Here is a 24,817-nt window from a genome sequence, read left to right on the forward strand (position 1 = left end):
ACTATCCATCTCCCACCCCCTCTACTAGTAAGGGCGATTAGCACAAATTTGAACTGAACTGAACTGTATAGCTACGGTCCCGAGCTCTTGATAACTGATTTGAACTATCATCCGAGTTCTAATAACATATAATACATGATAATATAGTGTTTTAACATAAATAGATTGATAGCATTTTTCTAAATTCTGTAATAACATAAATAATTACGGCCTTATGTCGAATACATTCATAATTGCGGCCTTGCACCGAAAACATGAATAACTATGGCCTTGCGCTGGCTATCAATCACGATCTTGCGCCGAACATAACATACATTCTGATATGAATAAATGTACTGTTTATCATGTATTCTAAAATCATAGTTTATTGTATTATCATGTTATTCTAGAAAATAACTGAAACATGCTTTTTCTATAAAATTGACTTAACATAATACAAAATGTGTAAAATAATATTCATGTCACACAGACTGAATAAAATCATGAATTCTGTTCTGAAATCACATTTCCTGACATTTCTTACTAAATATATTTTTTCCTGTATAATAGTAGTATTTTCCCAAATATACATTTTCACAAAATATGCTCATATATAATACATGCCTTCTGAAAATTAATCTGCTATTAAATAATAATAATTTTCATGAAAAATTACTACTTTAGTTTACTCCCTTACCTGACTACTAAAAATCCCCTAATATGACTAGTCCTACACTCGCAAGGCTCCCAGCTCAACACCCTGAAAACAACATCTCCCTAAACAAAACTTTAGTATTTCTTCGAGTTCTACATTTGTTGACCCTATGGGTCATACCTTGTTTTGATTATGACAAATACTCAAGCATTTAATGTCTTCCGAGTTGATGTGCAGGTTTATCTTGGCAATATCATCTGATGGCACTCGGAGACCCGAAGGAAAATGAAGACCTTGAAGACCCTAGTTATAATTTATTTTTTGTAATTTCTACTTGGGTCTATAATCTTAATTAAGAAAAGGTCTGTAATAATCTGCATATCATGCATATAGGAACTACAAAGCTCAAAGACCTTAGAACGACTCTAGGTCCCTACACACAATCAAGACCATAAATGGACCTTAGGGAACACCCTTCGGTCAACCAACGCCGGATTTTTTCGGTGTCCTAAAATGACCTAGAATGACCCTAGGACACTCACTCATGTTTAGTCATTTGAATTGGGTGATTGTTGGCTTAAACAGAACCGAAATGCACTAAATGTGCACACTCGGTCGACTGAACTTCCCTGTACAAAAATGCCTGATCAACCGAACCAATGCTGGGTTAACAGGCCGACCATAACCCGGTCAACTTAACTCTTACAGTTCAATTTGACCCCGGTTGATCAAACTCCTCAGGAGTCAAATTTACTAACCACCTACTCGACTGTGGCCATATTACATTGCAACGACCTAATTGACAGAGTTCCCACGTACGGGAACTCAATGGTCTGGTTAACCGATCGAGTTAGTTCAAAATCTTCTTGGTCGACTGAACCTCGAAAAATGGGAAAATCGCCTTCAAACTTACAAGGCCGATCGACCAAACTCACAAGTCATTTAATGCCCTGTCGACCGAACTTCAAGCACTTCAGTCAACCAAAGTCACCTTGGTCGACCAGTGCTCTCGAGTTGCCCCTCATTTTTTACTGCAGTTAATATTTTTAAATGGGGTTAATTTATTTAAATAATATTAAAACTTTTATAATTATTCAATTTGTGTCCTTAACGGTCATATTTATGGGAAAGTCTATATATACCCCTTCATTTGGAATGATTAGCAATGAGATTAGCAAAACAATTAGCAAATATCATCTAAATCTCAAAAAATCCATTTTTGCCTATTCCACTCCAAATACTCTCATATATTCATTCCCTTGATACATCTTAGCATTGTGAGTATATTTTTGTGCTAGTGTTTATTAGGTATTGTTAATACTCTCATTGTCTTGCTGAATATTTGATATTGATTTTGGGGAGTTTGGCATAGTTTATCCCATATATTTTTATTGACAAAATCTTGTGTTGGGATAAACTTATAAGCTTAAGGATCTTTGCATTGTCATTGCAAGATTCCTATACCTTTATTTTTATGTGCAAAATATTTTACAAAACTAGATTTCAAACAACTTTTGTGTCTGATACAATTTAAGAAAATATTTTTGAGTTCGTTTGAATAATATTCCCAGCATCTTTGAAACACTAAGTTGATATTGAGATTTCATATACTTTGCTTTCAAAGATTAGCTTGCTTGAACACTTTTGTGTTTGATTAGATAAAGTCATTATATTGAGTGTAGATTGCACACATATACCACTGAGCTTATAGTTCTTACATGTATGGTGTAGATTGATTATTACTTGCGCATATTGGGTACATATCTACTTTACATGAAAGCACAAACACTGTACCAACTTGACTGAGAAAAATACTGTTGTATTTCCAGGAACAGGCCTGAAGAGGGAGACTAGCCCTATTGAATAGTCCCAGATTGGCTTAGACCCGGTTAGGAAAGTTAGGTGCACCATCCTGGTAAGGTGTAGGTTGAGGTCAGCCCCGCTAATTAACCTGGTTGTAAAGGTTGAGGTCATCCCTATGCTGATTGACCTAGTTGTAATTGGTGCCGCTCCACCCGTTAAGTAAGCATTAATGGAATTCTCAGGCTTATAAGTTAGAGGCGGGGACGTGGGTACAGTTAGTCGAACCCTGATAACATATCTTGTGTGCACTTTTTATCTTTCAGCAATTTACATTTCTGCACATGAATGTTATAACTGGTGAATGCTGCACATGATTTTAATTTCTACACGTTATATTTATCTGCGTATTTGGAACTGTATAGACAGACCCTAGGTTGCGAATATACTACTATTAGATTAGCTAAACCTAGGAATAAATTTTAAAATTCCAATTCACCCCCCTCTTGGGAATACACCAAAGCTAACAACATTTTCTACAACTATAGGAAAGCCAAATGTTAAATAAAAAGTCTTACCTTGAATTTGGGATGGTGTCCAAGTTAACCCCACCAACGATCCACTCCAGCAAACTTGAAGAGAAACTTCCCAGGAGCATCATGGCGGCCTCGGATCGTCGAACCGGCAAGAGATCGGCCCAAAATCTTAGAGAGAAAGGAGAGGGGACGAACATTTGAGAGAGAGAGAGAGAGAGAGAGAGAGAGAGAGAGAGAGAGATTTCGGCGTTGGTTGCAGGATTTGAGCTAGTAGACGGTAGTGTAGCTCTGCGTGACTGGGATAAGATTCAGCCGGTATTGGAATTACCCATGAGACCTTACTTGTGTAGTGGTGAGTTGTCCTGACGACGACTTTATTTTGAGCAGTGAGCGCTTGTTTTGGAGGTGCGTGCTAGTCTATCTGTTTTCTCAGAGAGTGCGACTTGTTTTGGGGCGAGAGCTAAGTGACGTCGGCTTTTTTTCTCACGCCCATTTTCTGGTTCAAGCACTTTGGTTTTTTCTCTTTTCGTGGATGAGCCGGTTGTCCATTCGTTCATTTTCTCGGCGATGTTTTTGCGGTTGAGCACTTAGTTCTGTTCCTGAACGCTCGGAGTTCTCGAGACCGCTGAGAGAGTTTCTTTTTGAGCGCTGTATTGTTGCGGAGGTTTGTTCGCTTTCTGTTCTGACTCGGCGTTGAGATATGAGGTGTTTGACGGTTAGGCCCGAAGGAGAGGTGAGTTTCCTGTTTTTGTCGGTTGTTTTTTCGCGGCATCCGGCAGAATTACTGGTGTTTGTGGAGATTTCTGTGAGAGCAGGCAGGGGGGAGGACCCGAGAAGGGAGTGTTATGGTTGCATTGCATTGAGTTGCGGGAGTGAGATCTGGGTGTGCTGGGGTTTAGCCAGTCTTTGTCTGGGATCGGAATATTTCGAGGTTTTGTTGAGTTGCGGGGAGGGGGAGGAGATCAGGTGAGTTATCAGTGAGAGGATCTGTAGGTGGGGTTCGCGATGTGGTGGGAATGAGAGAGTCGTGTGGAGTGGGCTCCGATGAGTAGTTGCGAATGGCAAGAGGTCATTGGGTGGGTAGGTCCGTCTTTCATGGCTTCTGACCGATCCGCTGTCTTTTGACGTGTGAGAGCGCGACGCGTGGGACCAGGGCATTCTGCGGCACGATTTTCTGGGGAGAGTTGGTCCGAGATGATTGGAGACACGAGGAGATTAGGTTCTTCGTTGGTGAGCTCGAGGGACTAATTTCGCGAGATTTTTCCTGTTTGATTTAGTTAATGCTGTTCTGAGTTGGAGTTGTTTCGGAGCGGGGAGCGAGTTCGACTGACGGTATTTTTGAGTTAGTTGAGAGTTTCCTTGCGATTCCAGATTGAGGTGTATTGGACGCACCGATTATGCAGTCTTCGTGTCATTGACGACCAGGGAGTGCAACTGAGGTTTTTTACAGGATGCGCTCCGTAACCCCCGGTTGCGATCGGAGTTAACCCATGCCGGATGTTCGGACCCAATTCATTTGTGCTCCTGAGGTCCTATATGAACTGATTGTGATTTGTGAGAGTTTGCAACGCAGAACTTTTTAAGATGAGGAGATTGGAGCCGCAAGCTTTGATGCCGTTTTAGTGTACGCTTGAGGAGAGATTATTGATTTGTTTGCTTTTTGTGTCCGGAGTGAGCTTCGGGCAGGTTTCTGTTGGAGGCTCTTGGTCTGATATTGAGGTGATAATTAGCATTGTAGTGTATGAAGGTTTTTTTTTGAACCGACGGCCCAGCGGCCGAGAGGTTGGAGTTTTGTTGAAGCTGTGACGCCTGCTCTGAGGGAGACAATTGTGAGAGTGGGGAATGGGGTAGATGGCCTCAGGATGGAGGAAGAGTGTGGCCCCGTAGTGGGGAGCCGCTTCTGTGATTGCCGCCGGGATTGGTTGTCCCGTTCGTATAAGCTGAGATGACCCCCGTTTCTACCTCTCCACCTAGCTTGTTAGGAGATTCGTTGACCTCTTTACCTTTTGTGGATTTTTCCGCGTGGACGATCGGTTTTTCTTGATTTCTTGATTGTTTGATGCGGTGCTGATTCATTTTGTTTTGTGACGGCTGATGATTTTTTTCGGGCGCTTTTGTGTCTATCCCGCTCGTGAAGCGGACTGGCTCCGACTTTTGATGTTGGAAATAGTTGTTCTTGGACTGCGCATTGTGATGTTTGACTCCGTTGCTTTTGAATGGGGATACCTTATTTGCGCTCGTTGCCTTTCGAGCGAGAAGATTGCTTACTTTCCTCCTCGGGACCTGTTGTCTCCCTCGTACCCGTGACTTTTTGCGCCTGATGAGGAGATTAGACACGAGCGTGAGTAGATGATGTGCAGGGGACTTGTTTTTGTGGTGGGAAGACGAGGTGAGGGCGAGTACTCCGTTTGTTTTTGTGACTTTGTCTTTTCGCTTTAGATCGACGTTCCCTGTGGCACACGGTATAGGAGAGTAGTAATGGTTGCGAGCTCCAGGCTCGACCGGTCGAGTGCGTATGGCATGAATCGAGAGGGACAGGAGCCCTTGTGGTATTTGTCTCGGTTTGAGATGCCGGGAGCGATGCTTTCGATTTATTGTTATGAGAGGTTAGTGAGTTTTTTTCCTGTTTTGAGATGTTGCGCTTTCTGTTGGGGCTTAATTGGGGATGGCTTTCCTTCCATTATCATTTTGATGGGGGGGCAGGTTCTGACGAGAGCGTATCGATTTTGTGTCTTTCGCGGTGCCCGCTTTTGGAGGCTTGAGGTGCAGGCAGGCGGGATGAGGGGAGAGCTGAGGGAGCTTCGTACGTGGATTGATTGGTGCATACAGTTCGAGTGTGGGGATTCGCATGGTGAGGGTATTAGGACTCGCGACGGCGAGAGATGGGTGGGCGTTTTAGGGAGAGCTGTGAGCCCCCTTCTCTTGTGGAGAGAGAAGAGCCACAGTGTCCTTTGGCGGGATGGATTTTATTCTTTTCCGTCGAATTCGGTGTTCGGGAGAGAGGAGAGACGGGGAGGAGAGAGAGAGAGAGAGAGAGAGAGAGAGAGGGTTCTTCGCGTGATTTCTGAAAGAAAAATCAAGTTTAGACTATTTATACATCTACACTCATTGACGAGTCACATCACTTCATCAACGAGGTCACGAAGAGATTTCGTCGACGAACGCTTATTTTTCATCAACGAAATTCAAAACTGAAAATAGCCTCTCGATATCTTCTTGTTGACGAGACACGTGTCCCAGTCAACGATCTCATCAAGAATGTTCATCGAAAAACGTGCTATGTTCGTCAACGTGACCCCTGTTGAATTCCAAATTCAATTTCCTTCTCTCCTCCTCCTATTATTTAATCACTATAATTATTCAGGTCTCTACATCTATTGACTATCAATCTCATAGACATCACATCTTATAGACAACTCATCGAATTGACTCATGTATTCTGACACAATTATACTACCTTGACACAAACTATAAAGTTGATCTATAATATGCTCTCTATAACTAAGGGATTCATACTTCTCTCTTAACTTGTCCTTCATTAGATCCCAATACTCAATGGGTCAATGATTTCGACATTTATCCAATGGAGCTTGGCTTGCCCCGTTAATCGCATTTTTGCAAACATAACCCGAGGAGGGTCAGTCATAGTACACCAATCAAAATAAGCATCCATCCCAGTCAACCAATCTTGGAAGACTTTAGGATCCTTTTGTCCATCATAGGTGGGTGCTTCTATCCTCATTACATCCTTGTATGGATCACGATGGTTAGGTCTCCTAACATGAAGTTCATCAACGTCATAGTCTTCATTATCCCAATGTTGGGCATAGGTCTCATGACGTGGGGGTCTCCTAGCAAAGTCATCTTAACAATTCAATCGCTGTTGTGGAAGGAGAGGAGGTCTCTCTCTAAGAGGCATAGGTGGTCCTCTTTCATTACTAATCCTACGACCTCGGTAAGGATTCTTGACTTAAGTAGACATCCTAAGGGTTGGACAAGGATTTGGACGCACTAGGGAAGCCCTTGGAATGGTGTTTGGTCACACAAAGTAGGGTCAAATGTAAACCTAACCAAACTATGTTCCAAATATCCAAAATTATGAATATAGGTGGGTTGGCTTGGGCAAAACCGTCACCCATTTTTTCTAGAAACCTGAAAGCTGCTAATGGATTTTTTGCCGCGAACACCCTTCAGTATTTGGGGCATAACTTTTGTTACAGAACTCTAAATAGGGCGATTCTAGTGTCAAAAACAAAGTTAAGAAAATTTCCCACAACTTTTGTGTTTAGGGCTTTTGAAGATGGGAAGGTTTTGATAGTGAAAATCGTACATCAATTTGGAAGACAAACAATGAAGATGTTGGGACTTAGAAGGTTCACCTAATCAGACCTAGGCTCTGATACCAAGATGATGTAGGACGGGGATGCGTGACCTAGTCCTATAGGTTTCAACTCTCAATCACATACATGAAAAAGACTTTAAAATGAGAATTCAATCAACCAAACATAAGCAAAATGAATCATGCTTTATCATGCGGTCCAATGATTTTAAAAAAGGTATATAATCATATTCAAATTCAATCCCAGGTGGTTCTTTCACAAGATAGTCAAGTTATATTCCATGAAAATACCATTCAATCATTCAAGAAAATAAATCAATGTTATCACAATCATATCCCACAGTTGACAAGCAAGTATGTGTATAAATAGTGAGAAATTTCAAGTTTGGAGGTATTTAGTTGATTGGCAGCGAAGGAACTGAATAAAAATGGGATTTTTAGGGGTTTTGTGAAACGGGGACTTATGGGATCTTAAACAAAGATGGTACCAAAGTTATGGATGGGTTAGGTTGAGTATTACCAGGTGGCTCCTCTAGATAACTTACCAATGATCAACAAATGTGAATCAAACTAAGAAATTCGTCGAGATCGTGGTGAATCGGTGTAAAGGTTGCTGCTTGTTGTTCATCGTGTGCGGAGGGCGTGAGACAATCAAAGATGGAAGGATGTGACGGATAGATGTGATGGGTAGATGTTGGATAACTTGATAGATAGATTGTTGGTCTCACACCAACTGATCTCCAGGGAGAACGTCGTAGCCTCTCGTCACTCAACCACAAGGATTAGAACAAAGCTCTGAACTTTCAAAAGGAAGAACCTTTATTCAATCAATAATATTACTTGGCTACCTTCCAGCGTTTACAATTGCAATATATATAGGGGAAAAGAAAGACCTAGTGATAAATGACCTAAGCGTCCCATACAGTCACGTGAGTTGACTCACTTAGGGAACTCACACAAATCTCTCACAAATTAAATACTTAACACAAATTAAATACCTAACATAACTCAATGCAATTAATTAAATGAAATAAAGTCAAAAGGGAGGCCTAAGCTGTGGGAGGCCTAGAGTAGCCGTATGGAACCCAGTAGATCTGTGTGGGACCCACAAGGGTCTTGAGTCTCAAAATTGTAAAATCATAACTCAGGGCTTCTTGATTCTAAAAAGTATTCAAGTATCTCCATAAGATCTTCAAGTATTTCCATAAGATCTTCAAGTATCTCCATAAGATCTTCCAATGGTTATCAAGCATTGTGGACATCCGGGGGTCGTCCACGTGTCACCATGTCGGCGAACGAAAGGGAAAGAGGGAGTGGTTGCTGTTAGCTTTAGTGTAATCCCAAGAGGGGGGGGGGTGAATTGGGTATTTAAAAAAATTATCGCCTAAGTCAATTGGTTTAACAGCAGTATTACGGAACCTAGGGCCAATCTATGTGATCAATAAGTAAATGTACATGCGCAATAAAAGTAAAGTGCGGAAAAGTAAACAATACACGCGATATGTTATCGGGGTTTGACCAATACTGCCTACGTCTCCGCCTTGGCCACACTAGCACAAGGATTCCACTACTATTCACTTAATGGGTGGAGCGGCATCGATTACAACTAGGTCAATTCAAGGGGTTGACCTCAACCAACACACCTTACCAGGATGACTCACCTAACTTTCCTAATCGGGTCTAAGCCAATCCGGGACTATTCAACAGGGCCAGTCTCCCTCTTCAGGCCCACGCTTGGAATACAAGAAATGATATGAAATTTTCGTACGCGGAAATATGCTTCTTTACAAACAGATATGTTCACCAGTATAGCTCAAGCAATAATGCAAGCACGTATGATATGTAAATATGCTCAGTGCTCAACTGTGTGTAAACACTTAATCATGTATGATAATCAATCAAGATCTAGAGTGTGTATCTAAGCAAGGTTTGAAACACTATGTTTGAATATCACAATATCATATCAAAGTTTCAAATATGCTAGCTAGTTGATTCAAACAAACTCAACAAGATATTCTCAATGTACTAAGCACAAGGAGTGTTTGAATGCAAACTTTGAAAATGATTTTTGCACACAAAAATATAGGCTTAGGTGTCTTACAATGACAATGCAAGAACCACAACCTTCTAAATCTTTTCATACAAGATTTATCAAATAAAATCAGTGGAAGAACTTAATGCTATACTCTCAAATAAAATCAATCAAACTATAAAGTAAATGAGAGTACTAGCAAGGAAGATTAAGCACAATCACTTAAGAAATACTGACAACACTTAAAAGATCAAGAAAAATGGAGTGTATGAGTGTTTGGGAGTAGTATATGCTAAAAAGAGATTTTTGAAAGTGAGACAATTTTGGCCTTAATCAAATTGTTAATCCTTACAAATTATGACAAATGAACAAGTATTTATAGGCAAGAAGAAATTTTTGATCATTGGGGGACTCAATGGGGATAATTAAATTTGTTTTAAAAGCTATTAAGAAAATTAACCCAGTTTACCCCATTTAAAAATCAGTAAAAAATATTTTAACCCAAGAGATTCGGGTGCCCGAACAGACTCACTCTGAAAATCAGTTTTTAATGGTTCAGGTGCCCAAAGAAAGGGTCGGTCGGCTGAACAAAAGTCAATAGCATTTTGTTCGTAGGTTCGGGTGCCCAGTTCCAAGTTCGGTTAACCAAACTAACCAATTCAGTCGCCCGAGCCCATTTTGAATGTGATCGTTCAGGCGCCCGAGTAGTTGAAAAGGAACCTGACATAGATTCGGGTGCCTGAGGAAGATATACTCAAAAGTGGTTCGGGTGCCTAAACACAAAGTCAACATATTAACTTGTTCGGTCGCCCGAGTCATTTTACACGCCTCTTAAGATTTTCAATTTAAGTCCATTTTTGCCAAATTTAATTCCCCTGATATGAAAATGATAATGGGGACTCATTAGTGCATATGTCTTGGGACCTAAGGTCTTTTCAAGTACGCCCAAAAACTTGGCGTCGGTAGACCAAGGGTGCCCTAAGGTCATTCGGTCCCTAAGGTTTTTCTAAGGTCTGTGTAGGTACCTAAAGTCTAACTAGGGTTGATTTGAGCATATCTACCTATCATGCATGATGCAAAATATTACAGGTCATAGGGTGTACAGTCCATAATAAATATTACATCCTAGAATGAAGAAAATAAAAGATAAATGCAAATACAACACAAAAAACTTCATTCTTTGGCACGAACACCGCACACCATCATGATATGTCTTTCAGTCCGAATACACGTGCATAGTGAACCTGCATGCAAGCTTTAGTACAACCATCAGTATCAAGAGTATTTGTCATTATCAAAACTGGATGTGACCAATTTGGTTAATAGTTACCAATCCCCATCAGTCGCTCACCTAGAGTTACGAACCGTCGATTTTGATACTGGAGAAGCCCATGAGCAGGCTTGATATACATGAGTGAGCACCAACTTGACCTAAAAGTTTAAGTCTATTAGGTCTTGGGCCCAACCATGTATATAAGTACCCATCATCCACTTAATTTTTCCAATCTTGTGAGTTCCAACTACTACCCCTTGAACAGAAACCATATCCCTTATGGGAGTAAGCCTAATTCCCCAACAATTGCTCAAGTGGACCTTACCACTAGCACATTACGTGCGTCATATTGCATTCCATGTCTTGACCTAATTTGGATCGATCCATCCCTAGCCTAGATGATCCTTATTGGTCTCGGCCACACTTGGTCCTCGAACTGTTAGCACATCAGGAGAATTAGTTTCACATCTCGACTTTTTATGATGTCGCTCAACCAAAATTACGAACCGTCGACTCTAATACCACTTGTTAGCACTGGAAGAGCCCATGAGTGAACACCAACTTCACTCAAAAACTTAAGTCTGTTGGGTCTTGGGCCCAACCATATATATAAAGTACATATCATCCACTCAATTTTTTTCGTGTGGGACAAACTCACAAGTGGAATTCTCAACAACATCAAATTCTAATCTTGAGTATGTTTGGATTTTACGGATTTAAAAAAACATATAGTATAAAATTATATTGAGTTTATTTCAAATTTTCACAAATTTAAATCCAAATTCATATTATATAGCCTTTGAAAAATTGAAAGTAAGTTGTCTTTATTGTAATTATTTTCAAATCTAGAAAGAAAAAAAGAAAATTTTAATTTTTAACTTTTTAATACGAATTTTGGAAACTAGAAATAAATTTGAATATTATAATTCTTTGGAAAATTAAATATTGAAAATAAAAACTATTTTCTACAACTAGACTGGCTCTTAAAATTCAACTATGAAAAAAAAAAAAGTATATAGCATAACATATCTTTTATTTCACACTCATTTTCAACTATGAAAAAAAAGAAAGTATATAACATAACATATCCTTTATTTCACACTCATTTCTACTCCTTTAAAATTTATGTTATGTTTGACATACTGAAATAAAACAAATCAAATATAAAGTAATTTTAAAAAATTATATCTACCAAATATATAACATTATATAATTAATTTTATGTGTATCAAACAAACCATTAATATTTGACGCTAAGAAATTTCTTTCACATAGAGTTGAAGCCAATGTTGACTAGTCTTAGGAGGAACCAACCATGTGGCTTCCACTACTATGTCCTAGTAGTGGTCCCCTCGTCATGACTTGAGTGCTTAAATTTGAGTTAGAATTTTCTTTTGCTGCAAGTGTCAAATTTAAGCCATTAGCTAAGGGAACAACTATATACATATATGTTTTCATTTTCTCTTTTTTTTGGATTACGCACTGAGTTTTCACGTGACTAATCTTGCGCCCCTTGAAACTGATCCTACAACTCCAAAAGGAAGTAAATTTTAGGAATTCAGGAACGAAAATGAACCCGAGAGGATTTGTACACCTGATCTCGTTAGAGACACTCCCGCAACCCGCACTATCGCCTGAACCACACCTTGGAGGTTATGTTTTCATTTTCTTTAATAGACTTGACCATTTCTATTCTTACAACTTGAAAAGGATATTTTTCCCCACTTTTTGTGAAAGAAAAATCTAACCCAATTTTTTACTTTATTTAAATAACTAAAAAAGTAAGCTCGATAAATGTAATAATGTCATTCTTTGACATTATTTCATTTTCTAAAAGTTCTCTTAGTTGGCTCACACATAACCGAAAGGAAAAGTGTGTAGGCCCTTTGTGTTATGGTTAAATAACTTAAGTTTTTTGTTTTTTTTTGTACCTTTTTTTTTTTTTCAAAGTTTGAATCCTGCATTTTAAGGGTGACAAAACGGTTATCGGTTGGGTTATTTTTATGTATATTAGTCAAACATCCACTTCAATTTTAATAATTTCAAATAAAATGTTACATTATCAATCTATTAAAAATAGTTTATCATGTTTATAATTCTTAAAAGTAATTTCTAAACATATTAATGATTAAAACATTTAAGCTCTAAATCTTGTACCAAATATATGGTAACTTTCTTTTTATAGCGTAACTTAAAAATGTATGGGAAATGATGAATAGATTTATTCTCAGAGATGAGCAAAATCAAACAACCCAAAAAATAAAAATAAAGGAGTGAAGAAGAAGATTAGAAGAATAAAGAAGAGGAATGGTTGGAATCCAGAAGGCCATTTTAAGAGCAGGCTGTGGGGAAATCAGCAACTCAGGAAGGAGCGAGACAACCGAGATATAGGCAGCGCACGCAATGGCACTCTCTCCTCAGAAGTCAGGCTATCCCCATCTTGCCCTAAACCCTATCCTCAATCATTAGTCTCTGTTTTCATTTATTTACTTATTTATTAATTGATCGTGCTTGTGTCTGATTCGTAGGACTCTGTGACCGTTGCTTCCTGCTCTTGATGCTGGAACACCTGATCTTTTGCAGTGTCGCATGCATGGGGTAATTACTTCTATTCCAAGTAGAAAGATTTTGAATTTTGGTACGGGTTGGTCGAATCAGTGTTTTTATAAGCATCGGTCATCGAGGGGTTTTGATTGAGTTAGCTTGTTCTCGAACTGGGCTGTAGCCTTCTTATTTGTTTATTTATTTATCTATATTTTTCTGGGTAGCTGGATTGTATGCAATCTGCTTGTGTTTTGATGAGCTGAAATCTCTTCCCCTTTGATTGCCGTAAATACAGGGAACTGGGAAAAATAATTAAAATGTGGAATTTGAATTGTTCGGGGCTTGAGAAAGCTAAAATTTCCTGCTTGAACGAGAGCCTAATACAAGTATTGAATGTTGTATTTGAAATCCGACTAAAGATTGTGTTCTGGGCGGCCAACCAACGGATTAGGGTATTTCCATGTTTATCAGTTTCTTCATCGGGGAAAGGAGCTACTTTGACCAAATGCTTATGTTAGATTCTTTTTAAGTATATTCCAGTGGACTCTGAAGTAAATTTAAATTTCAGTGATTTCATAAACCCAAAATGCATGAGATTGCATTTGGAATCACCGATTTTTGCTTGAAATGGGAATTGCAAATTCGTGTATTTGAAATTCAAGAATTTCATTTTAATTTTTTACATTCCCATCATCTCTTGCATCAATTACTGAAAATATGCCACCCTATATAATAACTGAGTGACTTGAGCCACTAAAATTAATACAAGAATGCCAACCAGAAGATAACCAAAACTAGAATTTCTGCAGTTTGCTTTTGGGTTTGTTGTGTATGAAACTCATGATCATTATGCAGCAATCACTGCATCATAGAAGATTAACAACAAATTATTTTACATGAAGTGTGAGAAAGGGTGGCAAAGTGCCAATAGGTCATAGACACTGACAGCTTTTTTCCAAAGTGTAGGAGAAATCTTTCCATAAGACCTACCTCAAAGGCCTTTCATTTTGTTTCTGCTAGCGTGGCAATGGCTAATCAAGAGGTTGATTGTAATTTTGAGAAGAATGGAAGTAGAGATGAGAGAGCTGGGGTAGAGCAAAAGAGATTGGCAGGCATTTTGGTGTAGTGGATTGGGAAGGGTTGATGGGTTTTTGAATTTGAGTTGAAATACCTGAGATTAGATGCTTTAAAATTCATGAATTTGGACCTTTAAATCCACCTTATGTGCCATTCAATTTCAGATTCTCTATTCAAGAAAGTGGTGGAACAATGTATTTATATTTGGACTTCCAAAAAATGTTTTCTATATTTGTATTTGTTGGTAGAAGACATTTTGAACACTGTTCTGGCAGCTAGTAAGGTTGTTGAGGATGTTAAAAGGAGGAATAGCGAGGTTGTTGTGTGTAACTAAACATTGAGAGAGCTTATGTTCGACTGAGCTGGGTTTAAAGGTATTGACTCTAGATGGAAGAGTTTGGTGAGGTGTTGTTTTTTACTGCCACTTTTTATTCTGTTGTTATTAGCAATTGAGAGCCCAAGGACTGGTTCCCAACCTTGACACGGGTAAGACTGTGTCATGGGCCAAACACGTCATATCTTGTGAAGGGCCATACAACACAAGTTATAGAATTTTTGATTAACTAGTCACCGCAATCTCATCACATGAACAAATTCACAATCATTGAATACAAAGTTAAGCGGAAGCAATAAACAAGCATGTACACATGAGTCACCTGGTAAAAATTGTAAAGCAATGCATTTCATTATTCACACCTTCGTAGGCAACGAGTGTTTAGTAAGAGAGGCAAGTGGACTAAACACACTTACAAAAGTTAATGAGTCCTACAATGATTGATGAACACTCACCCTCCCCTAAACTTCTAGCTCTGACCCTAGGAAACATCAAACTAACCATTGGGTTTACACTCCCATTTTACTCGAAGGCATTATTCGATCTAAAGAATAAAACCCCCACTACTATTTACATGACGTTCGCCTATCCTATGTACACAAGACAAGTGATAATAGGCAAGCATCATGCTGTGAATAAGCTTGGCACATGATAATATTCCTCACTTATGCGGTCAACGTCTTTGTAGACTTTGACACTAAGTGCTCTTCAACTTCGTCCACGAATAGTTCTATGTCTTTTGTTGACGTCCAGCTCATTTTTTCATTTCCAAGGCCTTTTGACTTCACTAAGAATTTGTGCACTTCTTCCTTAATAATGTGAACTCCCTATCTTTTAGGATGACCTTAACATCTCGTCTATCTAGTTATGTTGTCTTTAGTGGTGCTTTTGTTGACTGATTTTTGCTTGGATCTTCGGCATCAACAACAAATGGTTTGAGGTAGCTAACATGAAACAAATAATGCACATTCATCCAAGTTGGAGGATCAACCTTGTAAGAGGCCATCTCGACTTTGGTCAAGATGGGGACTGGTCCTTCATATTTTTTAAGTAGTCTCCTATCTTGAGCTCGTATACTTGATTTGTTCTTGATGGAGCTTAATAAGCACCAAGTCACCCATGTTGATTGTATACTTTCCGTTGATTCCACCCAACATGCCACTCTCTTTCGACATAGTGGAACATTCTGTAGCATATTTGGTCATGTGTTTCGTAGCACCTTGTGCAGTAAGCTCTCTTTTCAAGTCCACCCAATTATCAATTATGTATTGCCAATTCTAAATCCCATTGTACTTGGTACACCACCAAAAATCAACCACCAAGTTCATCTTGGTAGTAAGCTCACCCATCTGGATCTATAAAGCTTCTATCCTAGCAAGGAAGTCCTTTGACCATTCCACATAGAACCCTGTTGATGTCTTTGTGACCCCTAAAATGCATCAACATGTTTACAAAGTCAGGCCTTCTCCACAACCACATTGTTGGCTATCTCAGCCTGCACGTCTAGAGCATTAGTTCTCTCGGTATTGGTGCAGGACATGTTCTTGTATCGATGCTTCACACAATCCCACAGTATGAATGCAATCGAATTCATGAAGCAATTAAACATACTTTGGTACCAACGGACACAATCCGAACACTTCAACCCTTGTGAAAGGCCTTGCGACACTAGTTGTAGTGCCCTTGCTTAACTAGTCAACCAAAAGTATACTGCGATCTCATCACAGTCATCATATGAACAAATTTACATCTATTGAATATAAAGTTAAGCGAAAGTAGTAGACAAGTATGTATGAACACAAGTCATGCGGTAAATTGTAAAGCAATGCAATTCATTGTTCACATCTTTGTAGGCAACATATGTTTAGAAAGAGAAGCAAGTAGACTGAATGCATTTACAAAAGTTAGTGAGTTCTACAATATTGATGAACACTAACCCTCCTATAAAGAGCTTTCTATGTCCAACTTTGAACACTAGGAAACAAGAAAGATTAGATTGATCGGGGAGTCATACTCCCATTTTACACTAATTAATTCTTATATTAATAAGGCCACTAGAATACAACATGACCTTATTAATTTTCACTACCTAGGCTCAAATTTATGGAGCAATAGCACTCTTGCCCATATTGATTCGCAGCTCTGAGAATCTCTCAAATATCTTGAGAAGGGTAAGAACATTACAAAAAGAAGCATCAAATAGAAATAAACTAGTATCACCAACAAATGGAAAATGATATACAATAGCACACTACATATAGTCGCAATAACTTGAACAAACCCACTCTTTAACTGCTCAATCAACCAACCTACTCAAAACAATCATGCCACATCAATAAAAAGGAGTGACAAAACTTGTGTCACGAGCCAAGCTCGTTTAGGGCATGATGCTTGTCGGTGACTGCTTTCTTTTGTTTGGACAATGTTTTAAAGGGCACAATTGAGGCTCACCCCAAGTTAGTGTGTACCTAAAATGCCTTGGGGCATGGTCTCAAATATGAAACTCTTGAAAAGGCAAAATCATACTACATCAATGGTTATGCATTTGCTCAAAATGTGTGCCTTTTATGATTTTTGCTCAAGGCTTATGCATTTTAGTTTTGTGAAATTTGAGTTTGATTTAGGCAGTAAATACGGTTGGTTAGTATTTAAATAAGCGTAAGCTGTTAGGTTGTGAGCAAAAAAGCTTGGGGAGATGATCTTAGATTTTGCTATGTCATATGATTTTGTTATAATGAATACCTGCTTTAAGAAGAGAGAAGAACACTTAATAACCTTTAAAAGTGGAAAAAATGGAAGTCAAATAGATTTTTTTTAACTAGGAGGGTAGATCATTTATCATCCAAGGATTGTAAAGTTATTCCAGGTGAAAGCCTAACCATACAACATAGAGTCTTAGTGCTAGATATAGTTTTAAAAAAATGGAAGAAAAAGGGTAAAATACACTAGTGTAAGAGAACTAGGTGGCGGAACCTAAAGGGAGAAAATATAATAAAATTTAAAGATAAAATGATCAAAGATGGGGATTGGACTATAAAGGATGGGATAGACACAAATACTCTTTGGAGTAGATTAACTAGCTCAATTAAAGAGATATCAAAAGAGATTTTAGGTGAAGCAAGGGGAAGATTCACGAATAACAAAGAAAATTGGTCGTGGGATAAAGATGTCCAAAAGGCAGTAAAAGCAAAAAGAATTTGTTATAAAATGTAGCAAAAATGTAGAAATATGGATTACTTTGAAAAGTATGAAGAGGTGAGAAAAGATACAAAAATGGCAGTTAGTGAAGTTAAACTTAGATCATTTAATAGTTTGTATGATAGATTAGATACAAAAGAAGGAGAAAGAGATATATTTAAACTTGCTAAAGCTAGAGAAAGAAAGTGTAAGGACTTAGGAAATGTAAAATGTATAAAAAGTGAGGATGATATTTTCTTGGTTAAGGACGAAGACATAAAAGATAGATGGCGAAGTTACTTTAGTAAGTTATTTAATGAAAACTATATAGAAGGCTTAAACTTATAATTGACAAATGAAGAAAAGACAAAAAATATGAGATTTATTCGCAAAATTAGAGTTAATGGAGTTAAATTTGCACTAAAAAAGATGAAAAATAGAAAAGGTATTGGATAACATCTCAAATGAAGTTTGGAAATGCTTAGGTGATAACGAAACTATATGGTTAACTAATTTATTTAACACAATTATAAAAACTAAGAAAATGCCAGATGAATGGAGGGAAAACACTTTAATAACTATGTACAAAAATAAAGGAGATATTCAAAATTGCAATAACTATCGTGGAATTAAACTTATGAGTCATACTATGAAACTATGGGAAAGGGTAGTTGAACAAAGATTAAAGTTAGAAATGAAGGTCTCAGAAAATCAATTTGGTTTTATGCTTGGGAGATCTACCATAGAAGCTGTATATCTTTTCAGAAAATTCATGGAAAAGTTTAAGGAAAAAAGGACTTGCATATGGTATTCATTGACTTAGAGAAAGCTTATGATAGGGTACTGAGAGAAGTTCTATGGTGGGTTTTAGAAAAAAAAAAAAAGGTGTATGTAGTAGGCGTACTAATGTCACTGAGGATATGTACGATGGAGTAATGACTAGTGCAAAGACTCTAGATGGAGACTAGAGAATTTCTAATCACCATAGGTGTACATCAAGGATCTGCTTTGAAACCTTATTTTTTTGCTTTCGTGATGGACCAACTGACTAAGAACATTAAAAATGAGGTGCCATGGTGTATGTTGTTTGCAAATGATATTGTATTGATCGATGAAACTAGGGGCGGAGTAGAGGTTAAGTTAGAATTATGGAGAGAAACTTTGGAATCTAGAGGTTTTAAGATAAGTAGAAATAAGACAGAATATATTAAATGTAATTTTAGTAATGGTCGGAGGAATATTGGAGACAAAATTAAACTTGATGATGAAGAAATAAATAATACTTGTAGATTTCGATACCTTGGAATTATGCAAGCTGAAGGAGAAATTGAAGATGATGTGATGCATAGAGTTAAAATAGGTTGGTAAAATGGAGAAGTGCTTCAAGTGTGCTTTGTGATCGTAGAATACCCTTAAAATTAAAAGGGAAGTTTTAGAGGACAGCTATAAGACCAGCAATGCTATATGGATCAGAATGTTGGGCGATGAAAAAACAAAATATCCAAAATGTAAAAGTTGCCGAAATGAGAATGCTTAGATGAATGAGTGGTATAATACTGAAAGATAAATTAAGGAATGAACATATTCATGATAAATTAGGTGTAGCTCCTATAGAAGATAAGATAAAGGAGGAACAACTCAAATGGTTTGGGTACTTGCAACGTAGGCCACATAGTGCGCCAGTGAGGAGGAGCGAGTTAGTTACTATGGGGGGTAGTAGAAGGGGTAGGGGTAGACGTAAAATAACTTGGAATAAAATAGTGAATAAGAATTTAATAATCCTAAATTTGTCAAAAGAAATGGTCCATGATCGGATAAATTGGTGAAAAATGATTCATATAGCCGACCTCACCTAGTGGGACTTAAGAATTGGTTTTGTTGTTGTTAGGTTGTGGGCCAACAATGTATATCAAGATTTCATACTCCCCTGTACGTGTAGTGCAACCACATATGGAGAGATAAACACACGATAGATAACACCCATTATAGTGAATAAATAATTTTTTTAACACCACACAACAAGTGTGAGCAAGGAGACTAGAACCCAAGACCTTGGGGTAACTGGCTCTGATACCATGTTAGAGTACCACTTTCCCTAAAAGAAGCTTTTAGGTTGTGGACCAACAATGTATATCAGACTTTAACAGTTAGTAAACTTGGACCAAAAAAAGAAAATTTAACCAGATGTAAATGTGAAAAGATAAAGGATTGCTTTATTATGAGTGGATTTGTACACTCTTGAACAAAATGACGAGTGTTGCATCTTTGATCTTGTACACAAATTGTCTTCTAGCATGGTTTACTTGAATGAATTCAATTTGTGTGCTTAGAATGACCAAGAAGTACTTTACAAATCATATTGGATTATTTCTTTTTCAAATTTTTTATTTGTACTTTTTGTAGTTTTCCTTATATTTTGTATATGCGGTGTGCACACACACATTGTTTCACTATATTACACTAATAAACATGTTCCCTTGTTCACGGCATATATGTTTTTGCTTAACACCAAGGGATGACATTTTCAAATAATGAAACCAATTATGTTGCATTGTTGCTCCATGAGATGACATTTTTTAATGATGAAATACTGAAATTCATTATGTTAAGAGTCAAATATATTGCTGTGTGATGTGCGTTCTTGGCACCATTAACTACAGGCATTGCATTGAATTTTTTTTTAATGATTTACCTTAATTAATGTGTTGTACATGACTATTTCCCACAATGAAAGCATATCTTTAGATGACAAAGTTATCCATTTCTTCAAAATTGCATTTCTAAATCAACTAAAGCACTTGTTAATATATCATATATATATTCCACTGCAATTCTAATATTTTTATTATTAAACATTTGCAATATTTCAGTTGTAAAATAAAACATAATATTTTGTGCATTGTATGGGGATCCACAATTAATTACAAGATGTATTGGTGTCCACCATACCATGCCTTTTTCTATCCTTTGAAGTTGGGTAATGGGTTTTAGGTTGCAATAAGATTTTTTTCATCTTTAAGAATCATCTCTTCTTGATGGTAATTGATGCCTCAAGAACACAATTTTCTGGGAAGCCTTTTTTTTTTTTTCCTTTTTCCATTAATCAAATTGTATCTAACAATATCTTGGATGCTGAGCTATTGGTGAAACTACATTTACTGGAACCAAATGTGTCATGTATATTTGTGTGTTGGTTTATAACAGAATCAACTGTGATTTGTAACAGAGCAGTGCTTGTCTGGGATGTGTTATTAAGCCCACATCGCTCACCTCAGCAGATGAGCCATCAAAGGGACTGAGAATTCATGGTCGTAAAGTTAAAAAACCCAGCATATCAGAGGATTTCTGGACCACCAGCGCATGTGAAATGGACAACAGTGCTGTTCAGTCACGGGGAAGTATTTCATCAATTAGCACATCAAACCAGACCCTTGATTCCCACAGTGGCGGTGGCATCACTAAAATCCCTTCTGAATTTGTAAATCATGGCAAGTTCTTGATGCACTCTATTGTTTTAGCATGTTCTATGGTAGCTGTCTACATTTGAAGCTGAGGGCCATGACTTAACACAAGATAGCAGATTTCTTATAGACCTTTGAACAAGACCAGTGATGGCAGTTTTTGATTGTGTAGTTTTTGGTCAATATACAATGCATGACAATTAATCTAGTATCAATTTATAGATTTTTATTTCTCCCCTTTGTTCGAGCTCCTTTTATATATTGATTTTGCATGTTTTTCTTTGTAATTATCTTGATTATTGAGACATTCCATGGTGGGAGGAGTGTTCTCCTCTTTACTCCCAGATATTTGGTTTGGAAATGCTTGGAAAGAAAATGTAAGTTATCTTACCTGTCAATGTTTTATTTGCAGGTTTTCTTCTATGGAATCAAACTAGGCAGCATTGGGTCAGAAACAGGAGGACTGATAACCAAGCACAACAGGTTCGAGAACCCAAATTGAAGTAAGTTGCTTCATTGTGTCTGAATAGAACTTGCAATTTATACATGTAAGCAAGCCAAGCCCTCGTGCCTTCCTGTCATCTTGGAAAGTTGACCTGTCATTTGTTGCATCTGGCTGCAGATTTCCCAATTCTTATCTTGATCAGATGAAGATTATTCATCCAGCACCAAGAGTGCAACTAACTACTTTGTTCATCTGATGTTAAGGATGCCAAAGAAGCCTGTCCTCTGGTTAATCGATTGATCTGATTGTGTACACATTTCTTCTAGTGTTTAAGAGACCGTCTAATTAGTCAGTACGCTTCTCACAAGCAAGCTTTTGCTGAGTAGGAAAATATCCCCCCGAAACAAAACAGAGGGAGATGAGACCATGCTGGGCTCTTCTTTAGTTTTTCTAGGCTGTTTTTAGGAGTTGGGACCTAAGTGATCTAATCAGTTTAATTTTGGTTTTCTGTTCTTTGGCGGGTTCAGTGTGTCCTATCCATGGGTGCAAATTGGGGTTGCTCCCAACAAGGTTGGATATTGTGTTATGGGCACAACTTGATCTCCCAACATGCCGCTTTCTGTACTAACCAGGAAGTGGTTTAGTGAGTGAATCTTGTTACACCAGTTATACATGCATGCTTGTGCTATAAAGCAATTACCTAGTGCTGGTCCTGTCAAATTGGGTCATGGGAAGCTAAGTATAGTCTTGGCCTTGGCACTTCAATTAAAAATACAACCTAAATATGTGCACATTGTAGACACTGAAGACACTAGAGCTCACCATATCCTTTGAAGTTTGAATACCTGCTCCTGTGCTCTTGCTGCCTCTTTTGTTCTTGCTCTCTGTGTGCTCTAATTAGTTGGAGCCGGTTTGTCAAGTTGATTGTTTGTGCTGATAGGAGATGGTGCCCCTTGCAAAGCCTGATGAGAATGAATACTTGTTTCAGTACCTCATTTTCTCCCATTAATAATCACAGACAATGTTGATAATACTTTGGCAATGATCTAGCATGATAACTAGCAGTTAGTGTGTGTCTATTGATGACAGTTGGTATTACGGTCAAACTGACAATATGTTTTGTATGCACTGGTTCTGTGGGTGATGGGTGTGTCCAAGTGCCTGAATATTTACCATAAATTCAAATGAAGGGATTTCTCCAGCCATCCATCTGTTGGCAATGCTGCCGTGGGATTTTGCAAGAAAACCATCTTTCGTGATGTATACATCCCATTTTCTCCATTGGTCTAAGCTTAGATCATTCACAAAATTCTCATCTGCACTTCTTTTTCTGCTTGGAATTCTACATTTGCAGTTCGAATGCGACATATGACAGTTTGCTGGGGAGCAATAAGCCATTTCCGCAGCCAATCCCACTCTCTGTAAGGCTAAGTGCTGGCCCGACTTTTGACGGTTTCTATGAATAGAATTACCATTTCCTGATAAAAATGCTATATTGACCTGATAATTGTTGATTTCGAAACTAATAGGAAATGGTTGATTTTCTCGTCGATGTCTGGGAGCAGGAGGGGATGTACGATTGAGGAAGCATACGTATTGGCTGTAGAATATGAATTCCACCTTGTCTGTTGTGACATTTTATAGCAAAGGGGTGATCAACCATGGTGCGGCTTGTAAATCAACTTTATTATCTTCATCACATGCCCAAGCTGGGTTTTCCACTCTGCACGTTTCTTACACATGTTCTGCGCTGCATTCAGTTTAATTTATATGTTTTGTTGCCTCTGCTGCTCTTAGCAGTGGCTTTTGCAGAAATCTCTAAATTGCATTTAGAACTGGTCTTGAAAAAGCTTTCAAATCCAGACTGGTGAAAATCTGCCATGTGGGTAATCCATTTTTACCTCTTTTGAATAAATTGTTCTAATTAATATATGTATATATTAGAGGATCATTTGGAAGCATTAATGCAGAAATACTTTGTTTATAAGTGCTGAATTAAAAAAAAGTGCTTAAAGTTGTGTTGTTAGGTTGTGTTTAAAATAAATGGTATTTGGATATTTTATACTACATGATTATTTTTAATTAAAATATTATTATTTTTAATTAATAATTTTGTTAATAGTTATTTTAATTAAAATTTAAATATCTTATAATAAAAAATAATATAAAATTATTATTTTAATTAATAATAATCTTGTTATTAATGTATATTTATATCATATTACTCTCATATTAAATTATGATAAGAATAATATCATTTATTAAATTTAAATTAGAAAAAGGTTCTGTCAATTTGGAATTGAATTATAATAATTGGTATGTATTTTTAAATATATTTTAAATAAAAATATTAATATTTTTATAATGAAAAATTAAATGATAAATATATTAATTTTATAATTAAAATTTAATTATTTCTATTTAATTAAAGTAATATAATATTATTTATTAGTTAACAATAATCTTGTTTTTTAATATATATATTTATAATATATGATTTTATGTTAAAATGGTATTAACAATTACATTAAAACTTTTTGTTTATTTAACGTTAATTTAAACTTATAAATAAATTTTTTTTTATTCATTTTAGAATTTAATTATATTTGATTAATAATTGATAGACTATAATGCATAATAAAATAGTATATAATTAATTTTTAATTATTAATTTAATTAATAGATATGTTAATTGTTATTTTTAATTATTATTTTAAATATTTTTCATAAATATATAATATTAATTTTTGATTAATAGTAATCTTGTTCTTAATTTATATTTATAACATATGTCTATTACATTAATTTATGTTAATATAATATTATTAATTAAATTAGTACTTTTAATTTTGAATATTAATTTCAATTAATTGATAGTTCTTCATTTGAAAATTGAATTATTTTTCATTATAATTAATGTATTATGATACATGATAAAATAATATATGATTATCTTCTAATATATTTTTAAAATTATAAAATAGTCACTAGATTTTTTTATATTTATTGACCTCGCCTACGATCAATGTCACTTATAGATAGTCAAAAAATTATTTTAATTTGTTTCTCAAAATATAAATAATTATTAAAAAAGTAGTTTTGGAAAACCACCTTTTACTATTTGTTGCAGTAAAGTGAAATGTCAATTTTCCCCCTTTTATTTTG

At 36.8% G+C, this 24,817-nt stretch overlaps 1 protein-coding gene across 21 annotated transcripts; it reads left to right on the forward strand.

The window, feature by feature from the left end:
- Positions 1–12,767: 12,767 nt before the first annotated feature.
- LOC131158778 (uncharacterized) lies at positions 12,768–23,639 on the forward strand. Of its 21 annotated transcripts, XR_009137501.1 has the most exons (8): positions 12,808–13,037; positions 13,143–13,212; positions 20,978–21,234; positions 21,620–21,710; positions 22,843–22,912; positions 23,007–23,073; positions 23,218–23,316; positions 23,453–23,639. XR_009137501.1 is itself a non-coding variant. In XM_058113632.1 (7 exons), exons 2-6 carry the CDS (start codon positions 13,172–13,174, stop codon positions 23,022–23,024), a joined length of 477 nt encoding a protein of 158 aa, XP_057969615.1. In that variant the 5' UTR covers positions 12,808–13,037; positions 13,143–13,171; the 3' UTR covers positions 23,025–23,073; positions 23,182–23,245. The 21 variants fall into 21 exon arrangements, 12 of the variants coding, with proteins under 12 accessions (XP_057969616.1, XP_057969613.1, XP_057969615.1 ...); XR_009137505.1 differs by lacking the exon at positions 22,843–22,912 and having other exon boundaries at positions 12,779–13,037; XR_009137500.1 differs by lacking the exon at positions 22,843–22,912 and having other exon boundaries at positions 20,973–21,234; positions 23,182–23,316; positions 23,450–23,639.
- The last annotated feature ends 1,178 nt before the right edge of the window (positions 23,640–24,817 follow it).

Source organism: Malania oleifera, chromosome 6 (assembly GCF_029873635.1).
Source record: "Malania oleifera isolate guangnan ecotype guangnan chromosome 6, ASM2987363v1, whole genome shotgun sequence".
In the NCBI taxonomy this organism is placed as follows: Eukaryota; Viridiplantae; Streptophyta; class Magnoliopsida; order Santalales; family Ximeniaceae; genus Malania; species Malania oleifera.